This window comes from Micromesistius poutassou, assembly GCF_964030765.1.
Source record: "Micromesistius poutassou genome assembly, chromosome: 13".
NCBI lineage: Eukaryota > Metazoa > Chordata > Actinopteri > Gadiformes > Gadidae > Micromesistius > Micromesistius poutassou.
In genome coordinates, this window is record NC_140283.1 from 16474160 (window position 1) to 16489125 (window position 14966).

Here is a 14966-nt window from a genome sequence, read left to right on the forward strand (position 1 = left end):
GGGTAAGTATGCAGCTCTCCAGTGTCGGGCAGTGCAGGTGGTAACAGTTTGCGTTCTCTTGAACGGTGTCATACTGAAATATTGCCAGATTGCAGGAAACTACAGACACGAAAAGACGGAAGCCTAAGTCATTGCGTTATGGCACCTGAGTTCAGCACCAACACCCACTAACGGTGCAATCCACCTGATAGTCACTCATAAATTCCAATAGGCATATTATGCAAAAAATATATAACGTTTCACAATAACATGGGTTTTAAAATATATCGTTTCAAAATATTACAAAGTTTTAAAATATAACGTTTCGTTGGTTGGTATATTTACCAATGAATGCAACGAATACATACAACCTTTAAGACATTTATCGCCTTTATGAATTCCAAAATTAATACTTTCTTGAGTGAAATAAAACTTACAATGCCTCGCGAAGCAACAGGTCCGGCAAATATAAAATTGTATACATTTATTAATTCCTCAATGAATACTTGATGGCATCATAAGAGACTTAAGTGAGACATACAACGACTTACAGTTCCTGGTGAGGCAGCAGGTGCGGCTGCACTTGAGTGCGGAGTCCTCCTGGTAGTTCTGCAGCAGCTGCGCGCCTCGCCTCTGGGACTCCTCCACGTCGATAAAGACGCCCGGGAAGCGGCGGATCCAGCAGTTCTTATAATAAGAGGTCGGCGAGCACCTGGACGCCTCGGCGCCACACACCAGACTGAGCAGTGTGAGCACGCCGCACGGTACCTTCATGATGTGTATCTCCTCAAACCATGTCGAATTACGATCGGAGCGGCAGGTTCGCATGCCGGGGGGGGAATGTAGGGGCTTTTTGGGTTGTCAGTCATTATAATCAGGTGCGGTGTGGTGCGTGTGGTGTGGGTGTCCTGCGCCAGGACAGTAAAGGTGTGTCGTTTTACGACTGGGGGGAGGTGGAGACAGACGCGGTTGCAGGTGTGGAGGCCCTCATGCAGCTAAACTCCTCTTTAAAGAGAGTTCGAGTGAAATCCTCTTGTTTTCAGATGATGATGAAAGCGTTAACTCTGGAGTTGGCTTATGAGTGGTGCATTTTTTGATAGTTGAGGTATTTATTGTCTGAACATGACACACGGTGTCCTCGTATAACGCGGATTAGAGGCTTAATTCCTGCTGAATAGAATGGCTTATACGTTTATTGTTATAAACAGATCATTGTCTAATTCGTTTTGTAAATATTTGGGTTTGTTGGATTAGGCAATAGATAGGCCTAGTTTATATTTCACGTTTGTGTTTATTGTTAATATTGTATTTCTTCATTGTGTAGTCCTACACCAAATGTGAATGCAGTCTATCACTTCAAGGGGCCATACTCTGCATGCAATAAAGATAAGCCTTGATTGATAATTAAATGAGATATAACTGTGCACAAATGAAGCCAAAACTACTCATTGTACTACAATTCACATTTAAAGTTCAAAACCAAGAAACAGATGAGGGTTAAGTAAAGAAGTAGCGCATTTCTTCAGGGCATGGTGCAGCCACAGAGATTTCTGCAGTCATAGGCTATGCCTTTTGTTTGGTTTTCAACAAACCAACAGAAATAGGAACAATACAAGACAGTACAGGGAACAGTTCGACAATTTTGTCAGTAGTTTGAAGTGGCATGGCACATCAATACTTGTCACAAATGACACCAAAATATGGCACAGAATGTGGCACCAAATAGCACACTTTTTTTATGCAGATGGCAGACCCTCAGTCCCTTTTAGTTCTCTTTTCCTGCCGTTCCTTTTACAGCCACCAGATGTCGCCATCAGACAACTCAACTCTTCACGGAGCCATACCAACCGGCGCGCAAGGGTCCGTGTGAAAGAAAAACACAAATCAAAACAAGCACAGTTAAAATAAGGAGGAAAAATATCCCACCGTCAAGTTTTACATGCAGTTTGGCTCCTATGATTCAGAAGCCACAGTAGATCATAGTCCTCTTTAACGTTAATTTTCCTTAACAACGACTCAACAAAACAAAGCCTTCAAACAAAGTTCCACAGTTTACTCCTTCAGTCTTCTTCCTCCGACATGAGCCGTCCCTTCTCGTTGGCCGTCGGAGCCTCTGAGCCAGTGTTTTCCTGATGTGTAGACTCGCAGACGGTCTCATCGTACACGTTTGTTTAGTAACAGTTTACCAAGTGAGAAAATAGTCCCTGATAGGTTTTTCAGGCGGGTCAGTCTTTGACCAGCCTGTAGATGTGATGCTGCGCCCCGTGCTCACTCGTGGACACCTCGAAGACGTACGCCACGCACAGCAACGTCTCCAGGGTGTCTCTGTTGGTCACCACCTGTAGGGAACACAGTGGGCGACGTTTCGTTTCAGGGAAAGACTGGAAAGACTTAACAAAAGTCATTGACTCATTCAGACCGCTTTCTGGACAGATGTGTGTCTCTGTTGGTCAACACCTGTAGGGGAGACAGTTTGACGTTTCTGTTCAGGGAAAAAACCAACACCACTCATGTACTCGCTCACACAACTTTCTGGACAGATGTTGTAGTTCGAGATGGTTGACCGTTGGACATTTCTGTTCAGGGAAGGACCGAAGAGACTCATTCACACAACTTTCTGGACAGATGAAGTAGTGATGCTTGTGAAGTTCTTTATTAATTTCAATTTAAGCATTTTTCTTTCACACAACAATGTGTCTGTATGTGTGTGTGTGTGTGTGTGTAAAACACTGTATATATTAGCTAATAGGAGCTGGTTCTGCCCGGTGAGGAGGGCTAATGCCGCCCAGAGATGGTAGCGTCTGCGTGGGCATCAATATGTCCATTGTCCCCCCGGCAGCCAGGAATGCAGCCGCCGGTGGAAGGGACACCGGTGTCTCTGAACCCCGGGGCTGAGGACCACTCTGTTGCCATGGTGACACACTTCCCTGCTGCCGACCCTTGTGGAGTGTACACTGTTGCGTTAAAAACTAAGAAATATCTGACAATAAAAAGACCCCGCCGACAGCAGAACACAGAGAGAACCTTTGGACGGGGTTTTAACGGAATGGGAGACATTTCATCGGCTGTTTGCTGCTTTCATTCATGAACCATTAGAAATGGTCCCGTGCATTGTTTTAGTCTTGAGATGCTGTCATATACATGAGGGGTTTGATGTCTTGCTCAAGGGTAGACTGTGGTTATTGGGGATCCAACTTTCCTGCCTAAACTTTTGCTCATTTAAGTTAACATAAAATTCTGGAGATAGCACCAAATATAAATTAGGTAAATGTGGTGTCTATCCTCAAACTTTTGCCAAGTCAGTTGCTACTTATTGCTCACTAATTCCACAAATGCTCTCGTTACACTACCGTACCTGTAATAAAAAGATAACGGCTACTAGCTGTGTCACTGGAGGTGGACTTGAGGCTCTGGGTCCAGATGGGGGATGAGGCCAGATGTTTTACCTGTAGGATGGTGAAGTTCTCCAGGACACTGTTCATCATGTACTTCTCGGGCAGGTGCTTGAGCTTGTGGATGAAGTTGATCATGTATTCACACAGCGGCGAGCGGTGGATCCTGAACACGTAGCGCCCCCCCTCGAAGCGCGCATACTCCGTCTGGAAAACACACACGCGCGTGTGCGCACACACACACGCACATAACACACACATCGGCGTGTTGTTAGCGTGTTGTTGTTGAATTGCGTCGCTGCTACTCGCTCTTTTTGCGAGAGGTTACTGTCAATCTGTGTGTCTGCCTGCTCGTCTAACTACCTGTCTGTCTCTCTGCTTGCCTGTCTGTCTGGCTATCCACCTACCTACCCCTGCATTATAAGTGATTATATCAAAGCATAAATTAATACTGAATCAAACATGAATTCAATTATCTCCGAAACTGAAAAATAACACATAACACGAAACTCAATTTAATACGCATACAATGTATGTATGTCCATTTTATAATCTGTAATACGTGACATATAATATAATTTTACCGAATGCGGTATATGGCACACCAGATAGAGCAATACACATATTTATAGTGACAACTATAATCAAATAATAAAATCACTAATTCTCATTATGTGGCTTGTACGAAAACAGATGGCTTCAAGGCATATGTGTGTGTATTAGTCTGTGCAGTGTGTGTGTGTGTGTGTGTGTGCATGTATGATTATGATTATGATGTGTGTATGTTTATGATATTGTACAATCCATTACAGTTGGTTAGGGAGTGGGCAGAGAGCATTATAAATGTGCCTTGGAGGTTGAAAAGCTCTGACCAGCCAGACGCTTTAAATATATCTTCATCATCACCCAGGCTGATTTAATTGTTTTGGGTGGTGATGACGATGACGGTGGGGGTGAGAGGTCATGCCCTCTGTACATTCAGAGGCTGTGACAGCTGCATGTGTAACACACACACCCATGTGTTTCTTGGTTATCTCTTATAATCAGGGGCGATGTGGAAACAATTGGTCATCAAAGCAGAAAGGCCTCCTTCATCATGTTCTCATACGTCACTACAACAGTTGGGCAATTGTCACAGATTTTACAGTTGGTTTTCCACAGATTGTGCACTATTTGGAAAACAAAGCCCTTGAAATGTGCATACAGGATGAATTATTATATGAATTACAGAATTATAACAATTTGTATTCGGCTTGGGCCAAACATTGTTAAAGTTCTTGTTAATGTTTTTACAAAACATTTTTAGGTAGTCATAAGTATATGAAATTGTTTTCCCGGGACAAAGACAGTGTTTCCTATTAACTCTATTGCTTCTAATGGGTGGCAGTATACTCATAAACTGCGGAGTTGTCTCTGAGCAAGGCACTAAACCCAAACCCATCCAGACCTGCTGCTTGTTGCCTTGAAACTGGCTATGAAGGTGTGCGCACATGTGTTTGTGTGTGTGTGTGTGTGTGTGTGTGTGTGTGTGTGTGTGTGTGTGCGTGCGTGCATGCATGCGTGTGTGTGTGTGTGTGTGTGTGTGTGTGTGTGTGTGTGGTGTCTGTGTGTGCATGTGAGGCATCAAAACCCATTGTACACCATGTTCCCTCGATTGCTCACCTCCACCTTCTCCACCACCTGCTTCCCGAAGGAGCACACTTTAGTGGAGGAGGTGATGACCATGTTCTCTGTGCTCTCGTACTGGCTGGACACGCCGTAGAAGAAGCTGCTGTCGTCCTGCAGGTTGGCACTTAGGTCGGCCTGGGGGGGAAGAGAGAGAGAGAGAGAGAGAGAGAGAGAGAGAGAGAGGGTGTCAGCTATTGACCCAAACACAGGTCCCTATATAGCAACTATTATATTAAGTCATTGGGTATATTAAATGCTTCATGATGCTGAATGGGGCCGGATAGTGTAGTGGCTAAAAGGTACTGTGCTCCATTCCTCGTGTCCACATCCTAATTTATAGGCATCCTTCAACTGTAGACTCTGAACCACTATAACTGCTCCTTAATGAGTTGTGCATCAATTAACTAAGTAGGTCATTTTAGATAACTTATGTTACATACTTCTGTTGAATTAACGTATAGTAAAGGCTGTCTCCTCTTTAATATCAAAGTCACTTCTCTCATAGGACTTTTCAAATAAACAGATGTTATTTGATATAATAAATCACCCATCGTCAGATTTAAAATCTCACAGTCATTGTCATGACCTTCTTTTATTGACATGGTCTGAGTAGAAAGGGACTTCCACCACAAACCAACAAACCAGGTCAGGTGTCACGCTATCGCCATCTCTCCCGTTTAGTATTAAAAAGCCTTTAACTCAGCTCCATGGTGCGAACACTACCATCGTGCATTGTCCTGGCTTAACCAACAGATCTGGCTTCTTCTGGGGATTGTCAATAGATCCTCCTGAGATTTTAGCTGAGAACACACGTGTGGCGACTTTACATGAGGTTTTACAAGCGATCGTGTGATTGTGTCAACAAAGTCTTCGGGGATTCCCTGCAAAGCCTTCTCCCATCAAGTAGCCACTAGCTGACCCCATGTATTAGACCGCAATCCAGGAGCATTCTCAAGTGTGTGTATGTGTGTGTGTTTGTTGTTTGTGTGCATATGTGTGTGTGTGTGTGTGTGTGCTCGTGTTTGTGTGTATGTGTGCATATGTGTGTGTGTGTGTGTGTGTTTGTTTGTGTGTGTGTGTATGTGTGCATAAGTGTGTGTGTGTACGTGTGTGTTTCTGTGCATATGTATATGCTTATGCATGTGTATATGTTTGTGTGTGCATGCACGTGGGCATATGTGTACATGTGTATGCACGTGTGTGTGTGTGCTCGCCCCATGCAACACTAAACGCAGGTCAGACCCGGGCCCCCGACGCTTCAATCCAAAATGGCGGCACGTCTAATGTGATCCTTGATCACGGCGAGGTGGCGGCCTCCTTAAGGAGACAGCTGGCCCGCTTCACCTTTTCCCCTCCCATCCCCTGTCCCCCTAATGGGCCATTGACACAACGGCTCAGCCCGGGCCCCATGCCTTCATGGCCCTGTTCGTCTTCATCAGCGCCACAGCGTAATTCCTCCATTTGTCTCCACGGCGCCCCCCCCCCCCGGGGGGACGGGAGGTGGGGTAACCGCCGTCCCTCCCTGTCCCCGGCCGTCGCCCCCCGCCTCTCCTAACGGCCTGCGAGGGAATTCATCCAATTAGAATCAACGCCGCGCGATTGGCTGATTAGATCACAGTGTGGCTGCCCGGCTGTGTAACAATTTAGCAAGGCAGGCGCAAATCAGATTCCCTGGGCACTTCAAAGGCGCAGGACAATCCGTTAGGACAGGGCCATGGGCGGCTGGGGGTTGGGGGGGGGGGGAGGTGGTGGTGGGCGTTGGGGGGGGGGGGGGGGGTGGTAGGCTAGGGATAAGGTGAGGCGCGTACAGGGGGAACCAAACAAGCCAGCACTATACATAAAGGGGCTGTAGGTGGGGGGGATGGGGGGGGGGGGGAGGATTGCAGGGAAATTCAATCTAGAACGCCATAGCTTTGGAGAAGCTGCGGCCGCCTGTCACCGTCGCCATGCCGACCGGCACCTCAGGACGCCCCCGAGTCATGACCTGCCAGACGCTCCCCATCACCACAGAAACATCAGGCGGCTTTTTTGTGGTTGTTTTGGAGGCTTTTTATTTTTTTTGCTATATCTCTTTCTCAAATTGATTTGATTCGATGGGGTAAACGAGGTTAGGGTGTTTTTGGACGTGCCGAGGACTTAATTTAACTTATCCAGAGAGAGAGAGAGAGAGGGAGAGAGAGAGAGAGAGGGAGAGAGAGAGAGAGAGAGAGAGAGAGAGAGAGAGAGAGGGAGAGACAGAGAGAGAGGGAGAGAGAGAGAGAGAGACAGAGAGAAAGAGAATGGCCAGCTGTTGCTCTTCTTCTGTTGCTGCCTTTTGTCATGGATGCCTTGAAAGCTCCTTATGTGTGTGTGCACCCCCGCACACACACACACGCATTAGGAGGTGTATTCGTGGTGGTGCTGGAGTTGACTGGCCTCAGACACGCAGGCTGATGAATGACTTGTTGGACTACTGCCTTCATCTGTCCTTCATTTTCCCATTCCTATTTCTTATCTTGGTCTATCTTGGTCTCTTACTATATATATATACAGTATATAAATATATATATATATATATATTATTCTCTCTCTCTCTCTCTCTCTCTCTCTTCCCCGCTCACCCCTTGGATCAAATGCCACGGCTTCTCCCAGCTGTTGCTCGTCGGCACTGGAGACGTGTGCGTCCACAGCCCTCCCCGGTAAATAACATTCTGGTCCCCAACCGCCGCTGAGCTAATGCCAAGGATCCCAGGGTCAGTGTGGGGCTAGGCGGACGAGAGGAGGGTGGAGTTTGGGTGGGGGGTGGGGGGGCTGGAGGGTGGAGGGACGGTGGGGGTGAGGAGGCTTTTCATGGGACTATATCAAAGTTTCGGGAATGTGAAGGTTGGTTCAGGGTGGAAGCCGCGGTGCACCATGGGAAATGGGCCCCCCCCCCCGTATGTCTGTCCGTCCGCCCGTCCGTGCGCTGACTAAGTGTGAGGTTTACCGGGCTGTGGGGCGCTCAGGCCGGGCACAGTGGTACCAGACACAGACAGGTGTTGCAGGGGTTTCCTTTCCCCCTCCCCCCCCCCGATTTAAACTGGACGGGCGAAGCCCCAGAGAGAGTGGTTCGATGCCATTAGCATAGCTCTGGGCGCGGACAACGCCGGAAAGTATTTCCATTGTGGGATTATGCATTTAATCATGGACGGTTTGAACATTTGAATTGAACGCCAGGTAGATGGGGTGTGGAGCTGTTTGATGATGATGAGTTGTGGTTGGAGCCAGGGGCATTAAAATATCAACCTCTCTCTCTCTCTCTCGCTCGCTCTCTCAAAAGTGTTGTTTGATATTTTGATATTGTTTGTGACTGTGTGTGTGTGTGTGTGTGTGTGTGTGGGGTCGTGTGGGGTCTATAAATAGGGGCGTGCATGTGGGGTGGGCTCAGTCTAATAGCATGAGGACAGGTGCCTAGGCTCACATTTCCCCCTAGTAAAATATCAGATCTGCTGCCCTCCCCAAGGCCCACACGCACACACACACACACACACACACATGCACGCACATGCACGCACGCACGCACGCACACACACGCACACACGCACGCACGCACGCACGCACGCACACACACGCAGACACACACACCCATGCATGCGTGCACACACATGCATGTATTGTACACACATACACACGTACAAACAAACAAATTAACACGTAGAAACACACACACACACACACATACACACACACACACACATACTGTATATGCACACTCTCATACACCTGCAGGCAAACACACACTAGCCCTGCCATACCTTCTGTACAAGCAAAGTAATTACTCACCGAAAAAATACAAAAACACAAAAAATCTCTATCATTCATTCCATCTCTAAATCAGCACCTGAGCCTCTCCAATTCAAACACCTAGCTCTCACCAGCCAGGGAGCCATTAACAGCCTAGGTGTTGGAAAGCACTAACAAGTGCCTGCAATGGTCTCTCACCCCGCCACGACCCCACAGTGCATGGAAGTGTCTGGATCAGGGTGCGAAATACAGGGAGGTCTCTGGGGGGGTCAGAGACCACCTGCACTGTCACTTGAGACCCTGTGAAAGCCTAAACAGCCATATTTTAAGGGGGTTCTCTGGAGAAATCTTCAGAACGTATTTGTCACTTGCGATAGTCACGATAGTTGTGGCGTTTCCACACGTATTGTCATTGAATACCCAGTTGTTGCAAATGGTCCGCGATCCAAATGTTGTGTGGTTTAGAAAACGTAACGTATAAGTAAGTGTCCGAGCAGCTTAACCTGCTCTCTGAAACAGCCGGCATCAACCGCTGGCCAGACAGAGCTCCACACGTCTGGGAATTACATGTGATGTAACTGATTTACTTAAAAAATGTAACACAATGTCATGCAATGTAGTGTAACGTAACAGTGAGGTTATGTAACGTACCATAACGTAACGTAACGGTGATGTTATGTAACGTACCATTACGTAAAGTAACTCCGATGGTGTATGACACAACGCAACGTGACGTCATCAATGCCACACAATGTAACATACTGCAACATGTTGTAAAGCGGTGTGAGGTAATGGAAGGTGAGGTGAATGAAGTTACCCAGAACTTGACGAGGAAGAAGGCGTTGTGCGGGCCCTTGTCAAAGAGCTCCTTCAGACCCCCCTTCCGCTCAGGGAACTTGTCGTAGATCTGCCGGATGTCCACCGCCTCCAGGTAGGGGTCGCTGTAGCTGGGGTTGGACTGGCCGATGTGCACAAACAGGTGCTTGTTGAACTGGGGGGGGGAGGGGAGGACAGCAGAATGGCCACAGGTCATTGATTTCTCCACATTGATGTACTGACTATGTAAAACTTTTTGATTCATTGATTTTGAAAATTGATTCATTCATTGAATGCATGTTACAAGAGTGGTCAGACTTTACTGTATGAACTCTCTCTCTCCTTCTATCTCTCTCGCTCTCTTTCTCTCTCTCTCTCTCTCTCTCTCCATCTCTCTCTTTCTCCCTCCCTCCCTCCCTCCCTCCCTCCCTCCCTCCCTCTCTCACGGACTGACTCACAGTGTCTGGGTCCTGAGGTTGCTCCAGGAAGGCGGAGAACTCCAGCATGTGGAGCTTGGAGCTGGCAATACTGCGGCCCTGCCAGGGGGGGGCGCCGGGCGACATGGACAGCCCGGCCGTGCTCTCATAACCTGGAGAGAGGAAGGGGCAGAAAATGGGCCGAGGAGTCGGAGGTGCGTGAGGGACTGCGTTTGAAATTTGAAAATGTGCTCCTCTAACGTTAAGGCTACATCGATTCCAGGCTAATTCCTCAGAGCCGGCAGTAGCATGGCGAAATCTTGCTTTATGAGGGTGGGCGGGGTTTGGCGAGTCTAGAAAGAGGAAGGGGTGAGGAACACCCTATCCCGCTCATGACTGTAGCACAGTGTGTGTGTGTGTGTGTGTGTGTGTGTGTGTATGTGTGTGTTTGAGTGTGTGTGTGCTGGTGGGAGGGGGGGGGGGGGACCCACCTGTTATGGGGGGCGGACCGGAAGGCTGCATGGAGTAGCTCTGCTGGGAGAAGGGCTTAATGCTGTGGAGACAAGATGAGGCCAGACGTGTTACAGCTCTCTTGCCCCTGTGACCCCTCCTCCGCTCACTCTAATTGCACCGTCTGACCCCCCCCCCCCCGAGAGCTGGCGAGCAGTAATGCAGCGAGCGCGATGACATACTGAACCACAGATAGACGCTTGTGTGGTCAAATCAGTCCAACACAGTCAATTTATGATGATTGATTCAAAATCATCCTTTTTTTTTACGTAGCAGGTATCGTCAACCTATTCTCTTAAGTTAAATGACATTAATAGGGAGAGAAAGATAGACGGTATGTTCTAGAAAGTAGACTAAATGGCCACTTACTCCTCAGGACCTCCGGGCTGGCCTGGAATACCGCCATGCCAGAACTGAAGAGAAAGTGACGATTCAACAGTTAAAAACACAGAAATGCTACACACACACACACACACACCGAATAATCAAAAATCAGCAAACACAAGCAAATGCAAAAATTCATTCATAAATTCTAATCATTCACAAAATATTCTCACACACTAACATGTTTGTCAAACGTATGACAACCTACTAAGCCACAGCCACAGCAGTTTCCCTTAGTTAATGATGCGTTATTCACATGCTTGTATTCTGTATCCATCCATGTTTCTGTCTGGCTCTGGGCCAGGAGCCAATAGAGGATCCTCCAAACATGTATCAGACCCTAATAATCAAACCCCTATCTAACTGATGAGTGCTTTTTAAAGCCAGGTTGATAGCCATCTATCAGTATAGATTAAGCATATTACGCCCCTTTTTGCTATACTCCATCCAGTTGATTCGAAGAAGCTCGACTGCTTATCAGCATGGTGTGTGTGTGTGTGTGTGTGTGTGTGTGTGTGTGTGTGTGTGTGTGCATGCGTGTGTGTGTTTGTGTTTGTGTGTGTGTGTGTGTGTGTGTGTGTGTGTGTGTGCGCGTGTGTGTTCGGAGGAAGGGAGGACGTCTAGTCTTCGGTATGACCAACATGTCAAGGTGCACTGTTTTGCACGGGGCCCCAGGAATGAAGACAGACTCTCAGGGTTACTGTGAGAATCTGGATAACCAAGAGAAGACAACAGAGCTACTGCTACTGCTACGAGGTGGGAAATGGTTGGGAGGGCTTGGGGTGGGGCGGGGGGTGGGGTGTTTAAGACAAGGACTCACCCCACCAGCAGAGGGGTAGGGCGACCTAGACAGACCCTGGAGAGCCATTTTGTTCTGGAAGGCCGTGGCGGAGATGATCTGAGCCGAAGACATGCTGGCCATACTCTGAAGGGCTTTGTCTTTGGCTGCCTGGTCCTGGAGCACAGACATTGAGAAGGAGAGACCGAGAGACAGAGAGAGAGAGAGAGAGAGAGGGTGTGTGTGAGAGGGAGAGACACAGACAGAGACAAAGAGAGAGAGAGAGAGTGTGTCAGTGAGAGAGAAAAAGAGAGAGAGAAGAAGAGTGAATCAATATAGACACATCATAGACCGATTCACAGACCTTCATGCACACAGATGCACACAGAAAGTCACAAACATCAAACACAAATAAAAATACACACGAGGAAAGACAGAGAGAGCGAAAGGGGAGACGGACAGACAGACAGACAGACAGACGGACTCAAACAGCTCTCTTCAGACTCCATTTAAGCCAGTGACCCATTTCACGTGTAACACAAGTAGACTATAAATGGGAAATCAAAGGCTGGTGCCAGCTTGCATCACCCGCGAGGCCCCTGCCAGGTGCCCCGCAAGAAGGGCTACACTGCCGCCAAGGGCCTTCGGGTCAAGAGCCGGGTTTATTGCCCTGGCAGGGCCCAGAAGTGTTGACAACAAGCTTCTGCTAGAGGTCACTTTGGAAGACGAAGCAAGGCACCGGGTCTGATACGTTCCTATTCTACGGATCAAGTTAACAGAGTTAAGCTGGCTCCAATCCCCACGCTCAGGATCATTGTCACAGGGACCTGTTTTCTCTTTCTAAACCCTTGCATGCCAGGAAATCTGTCATTTCCTATCTATGACTGCATGACATCATCACAAGACACACACACACACACGCACGCACGCACACACGCAGCCCGACATACATGGTGTCTTTAAAATCCCACAGTCTTCAGCAGTTTCCAGACGGTGGTGGTGGTGGTGGGGGGGTGTGGGGTGGGGTGGGGGGGGATTCTGTCCCTGTGCCAGCATGCCACCAGCCTCTCATGGGCAAAGCCTGGCGGTGCATTCTTGCTTCCCAGAACTGGCCCAACACAAGGGCATAGCTGGAATACAGGGGGCTGCATGTGGTGCTGCTCTCAGTTACACCAAAGACGTTTTTAAAAAAGGGGGGGGGGGCCGTCAGAGCGAGAGACAGACCGACCCTGTGACCAGCCAGCTGAGCCACCGGGGCCACCGTCCAAGGTGACGGAGAGCCCTCTCTGTGTGTGTGTGTGTGTGTGTGTGTGTGTGTGCTTGTTTGCGTGTGTGTGTGTGTGTGTGTGTGTGTGTGTGTATGTGTGAGAGTGCATGTTGGTGTGCATGCGAATGAGAAATGTAAACTGAGAAAGTGCAGGGGAGGTGGCGGGGTGTGGGGGGGGGCAGGGTTGGACAGGGGCTGTGGTCGGGGTGGGGGGGGGGGGGTGAGGGTGCTGCTCCGTGCTTCATATTGAAATACATAGTGCGACTCACGCCTCGGAGGAACAATAAAGAGATTCATTTGTTGCCTGACAATCGCGCTTGGTTCATTTCAAACATGACCATGCAAGGCATTGCCCTGCGGGACGGGGTAAATATTTTTGCATTAAACGCGGCGTCGCGGGCGGTCAGGCTCTCCGCTCTGAGCTTAAGCATCGCTTAGCCGCCGCCGCCGCCGCCGCAATTAAAATAGCCTTCCGCTGAATTTTGTCCATTTGCGTTGACGGGATTTAAATTTGCGCCACTATTTATGTTATGGATGTGACATGGCCGCTCACATCAGCACAGTGGGGGGGGGGGGGGGGGGGGGGGGGTGGCGTTATTACAAGCCGGAGATGTCCTTATCCTGTTATATCCTGTTTGGCTGTTTCCTGTTTAGCACAATGCCGGGCAGACTGCTCTAAATAATTTCCTTTGAATACACATAGCATTCACTAATGACACCACACGACATACACACATAATAAACACATATGATGGAATATGATAACGTTTAGGAAATGAGACGTTTTCTACAGATGCAATCAGCACAAAATGGCGAAATACTACAATTTTAATAATATTTATCCCATTGTTTCTTAAATTCTTTTCATAGCATGAACATGAAGTGTGATAACGTTGAAAGGCATTGCAAGACATGATTGTGTGAAGGATTGTGGAAGAGAAAATAAAACGGTGGTTCACTCACGTAGCATACCTTCAGCTTCACCTGAATCTCCCTGGCCTTGCGGCGGGCTAGCACCTGAATGTGACTAGACACCTGGAGGAAAACACACAACAAGGAGACTACCGTCAGGAAAATGGTTCATTCATCGCTAAGTGAAAGGGCAAACAATTGGATTGAACCTTGTGGATCTATGAGCATAGCCTTGAGGTAAATCTCGCTAGCTTCTTTTGATTCCCTGTCTTGTGTGACCAACATCCAACAACTTGTCTCTGTGATTTCTAGAATGAACCAAAGAAAAACCAAAAACTCAAACAGGACTGCCTGGATACAGCACAATGGGGTTTTTCCTTTTGTACTGTGAACGACTTTTGATGAAGTATTTAAGCCGTTGTGTGTGCTTGAATTGGATTGGTCGTTATTTCGTTTCCCAAATATGTTTATTTACTTCTGCGGGGTGTAAGTCTTTATTTTTTTGCGACCGTGTGTGTTCATTTCTAAAGACACGCCTCTCTTCAGTTCTCCCCTTTTGACTTTTCTCTCTTCCTCTACCCTCCTCTCTCATCCTCCCCCTGTCCTCACGTCTCTCCTCTCAACTCCTCTTTCCTCTCCTCCTCCTTCTCGTTTTCTTGTTTCCTCTCCTCGTTTCCTATCTCCTCTCCTCTCTCTCACAATCTCCCACCCCCCCCCAGCCACGGGCCATAAGGCTCTCTCTCTCTATCTCTGCCTACATCGTGCCACATATGTATCAGATGCCATGGCGGGGGGAGGTGGGAGTGGATGGGAGGTGGCAGGGAGGGTGTGTGTGTGTGTGTGTGTGTGTGTGTGTGTGTGCGGGGGGGGGGTGGGTTAGAGGATAGGGTTCCAAATCCACCGCTCCTTTTCTTTTCCCATCGCGGACCACCGTCCAGGATCACCGTATTCCCTGGGCTTCTACTGCGGTCTAACAAGCCTGAGCTCCTTGAGGTGGTGAGCAAACAACACTGTCACACGATCTCACAGCATCTGGCTCTTGGACCGGAGCCCTGAATGCTTCCCAGCCCTGTGTGCTCCGA

The 14966-nt window shown here is 48.2% G+C and overlaps 1 protein-coding gene across 4 annotated transcripts in view; it reads right to left on the reverse strand.

Moving 5' to 3' along the window:
- Nucleotides 1-1417: 1417 nt before the first annotated feature.
- The window catches only part of tead4 (TEA domain transcription factor 4), a 24266-nt gene continuing 10717 nt past the window's right edge, over nt 1418-14966 (reverse strand). For 3 of the 4 annotated variants that reach the window (XM_084477380.1, XM_084477381.1, XM_084477378.1), the window contains exons 3-11: nt 13936-14007; nt 11748-11882; nt 10913-10956; nt 10525-10586; nt 10076-10206; nt 9619-9792; nt 5034-5174; nt 3426-3578; nt 1418-2318 (exon numbers count right to left, since the gene is read on the reverse strand). In XM_084477380.1, the coding sequence (XP_084333506.1) occupies nt 2205-2318; nt 3426-3578; nt 5034-5174; nt 9619-9792; nt 10076-10206; nt 10525-10586; nt 10913-10956; nt 11748-11882; nt 13936-14007 (1026 nt within the window). In that variant the 3' untranslated portion in view covers nt 1418-2204. The remainder of the gene's footprint in view (nt 2319-3425; nt 3579-5033; nt 5175-9618; nt 9793-10075; nt 10207-10524; nt 10587-10912; nt 10957-11747; nt 11883-13935; nt 14008-14966) is intronic. The other variant, XM_084477379.1, reaches the window with a different exon arrangement.